General features: G+C 38.8%; 1 protein-coding gene across 1 annotated transcript in view; it reads right to left on the bottom strand.

Moving 5' to 3' along the window:
• nelfcd (negative elongation factor complex member C/D) overlaps window positions 1-2,374 on the bottom strand; it is an 8,080-nt gene that overhangs the window by 3,364 nt on the left and 2,342 nt on the right. Inside the window, exons 6-10 of the mRNA XM_014002013.1 lie at window positions 2,109-2,261; window positions 1,599-1,729; window positions 1,225-1,390; window positions 987-1,121; window positions 659-798 (exon numbers count right to left, since the gene is read on the bottom strand). Of these exons, the coding sequence (XP_013857467.1) occupies window positions 659-798; window positions 987-1,121; window positions 1,225-1,390; window positions 1,599-1,729; window positions 2,109-2,261 (725 nt within the window). The remainder of the gene's footprint in view (window positions 1-658; window positions 799-986; window positions 1,122-1,224; window positions 1,391-1,598; window positions 1,730-2,108; window positions 2,262-2,374) is intronic.

The raw sequence follows: 2,374 nt of genomic DNA, 5'->3' as shown, positions 1-2,374 counted from the left end.
CAGTGGATCTGTGTTCAACTACTCCACCTAGGCTGCATTTTTGAGCACAGATCCACTGAGAAACGTGCTGTTTCAGCAACATTTAATTTAAAAACTGTACTTTTGAGGTTAAACAAATGTTCATAATTAATATAAATAAATTACAAGTTAAAAGGGGCATGGAAATGTCTCTCCTTTGTATTGAAAAAACATCGAACTGTGAGACTAAAGTATCGAACCGAACCGAACCGTGAATTTCCTATATCGTTGCACCCCTAGTAGTAATGCTTTTTATATCTATAAAACAACAATAATTTGTTTATTTAAAAAGAACTTATTCCAGTGTTTATAAGCAAATGTAACCCGATGCCAACTACCTACCAAAACCTCAGAAGTGACTGAAAATAGGTCGAATGCTGAATTCACCKGCCACATTTGTTTACCTACACAGACTATCACCAGCCTAACGTTGGTCAGTCATGTGACTGAAGCTTCCATGTGTTTTCTGGCAGAATCTCACATTTCAGAAGAGCATAAGGTACCTGGGAAGCTAGTCATTCAAACTGCACTCATGGTAATCTGTTTCTTTATGTTTGATTTCACACTTAGTGTAAAGTATCTTTAAAGACGTTTATAAACAAAACTGTACGTTTTAGAGAGACTGCAGTCATGGACTCACCTGATACACTGGTACAAAGTGCTGAGTTCAGCCACCAGCTCTGTGGCTCCTTTGTTCTCATTGCAGCACAGGTTGTGAACGGTCTCTATGGCCTTGGACGTTGACTTCAGCTCGTCTTTATTGATGTTAACTCTCTTATTCTGGCATAAAAGAAAGAGGGAGTTMAAAGGAACAACGAAAGATAAAAAATAAAAATAAAAAACAGCTGACAGCTGCAGCCAGCTACACAGCCTGCAAATAACGATTCACCCAACACCAACAATAYATCTGTGTTAGTGTGCCAGATTTTAAAAAGAAAGTGCAAACATTAATATTGTTTATAATGTACCTTTTTCCATGTCTCAACCACACTGGCAGCGTAGGCTAAGATGTGAATATATTTGTGCTTATGGTCCTGGTTAATTTTTGAGCCAGGCTTAAAAAGCGACTGCATGAACAGGTCCAGAAAGGCGGGCACTCTGATCTAAAACAAAAAAATAAATAAAATAAATGTGTTTCAGTTAATACAGCACCACTTCAAAAAAATGGAGTGAATATAAAAGCAAAGCCATCCGTTTCCTTCTAACCAGCTCTACAGGAGGAGGGTCCATGCTGCTGAACATCTTGAAGAGGACGGTGATATCAGCTGGATTCAGGGCACCTTTAGACAACATGGCCCCCAGTGCCTGGCAGGCTCGTGGGTAGGCTGCTGCCGTACCGAGTGCCAGGGTTATCTGACTGGCATCATGACCCCTGGGAGATGAACCAAAACCACAAAGTACAGTCTTTTTCAACAACAGTCAAGGCAACATTTACAATTCCCAAGAACATCCAAATAACTCAACTTGTTGCTACAATCTCATTCATTTGCACCTRTTTCAACAGCTGAAGCCAAAGTAAAAGACCAAAACTCAACCCAGTCCATATAATATAGTCTTGATGAATTACAAGGCAACATTACCTTGTGTGTGCAGACTTCTGCACCTCCTGGCTGATCCTACGAACAGCTGACCCCCCCTGCTCCTCCTGAGCCAGGATGGACATCATTGCCTGGGCAAAGAGGTATGTGTGTTCACCGTGACACACCATTTTCTAAAAGACAAAAAATGGAATAACATGAGAAATTAGTACTATTAACTTAGTTTGGCAAATTTAATATTGTTCCAGAGTTACAATATAATTTTTTCATTAGAATAGGTTTTCAAAAATGACTAYGAGACTATGAATCAATATATGAAGGATTTAGAATCATCAACTTATAGTGTACATTTGTGTTTTCTGTTCATTTGCTTTTGCATGTTATTAATGGAAGTAGACAAATTTATAAATATAACTATTGAATGTCTTAAAAATCATATTAATATCCGTGGCCATCGAGGCAAGGATCCAATCAACTGTGATGATGATAATCCCTGCACCTAGGATTAAAACAAAAAATATGTTTAAAAAAATGAACGCAAGTTAAWCTCACTGCAAATTCTGGCAAATTTTTCTCCAAGTTTTCCTCTCCTCCGTCCAGCAACGTGGCTAAAGATGTCCTCAGCACCCGGGAGAAAACCTCCAGCTGCTGGCACGCTGTAGAAACACTGGTGATCTCTCCTTGGTAACCCGCATCCGAAATAAGCTGCATAATATGCAGAAACACTTCAAATCAGCAGGGAAAAAAACGTTTTCAGTATGACAAGTCATTCAACCAACAGGTTAAACTTATATATTATATATAATGTGTGTGATATA

This window comes from Austrofundulus limnaeus, unplaced genomic scaffold (genome assembly GCF_001266775.1).
Source record: "Austrofundulus limnaeus strain Quisiro unplaced genomic scaffold, Austrofundulus_limnaeus-1.0 Scaffold11, whole genome shotgun sequence".
Lineage (NCBI taxonomy): Eukaryota > Metazoa > Chordata > Actinopteri > Cyprinodontiformes > Rivulidae > Austrofundulus > Austrofundulus limnaeus.
The sequence above is the reverse complement of the archived record's forward strand: the minus strand, read 5'-3'. Positions and strand labels throughout refer to the sequence as shown.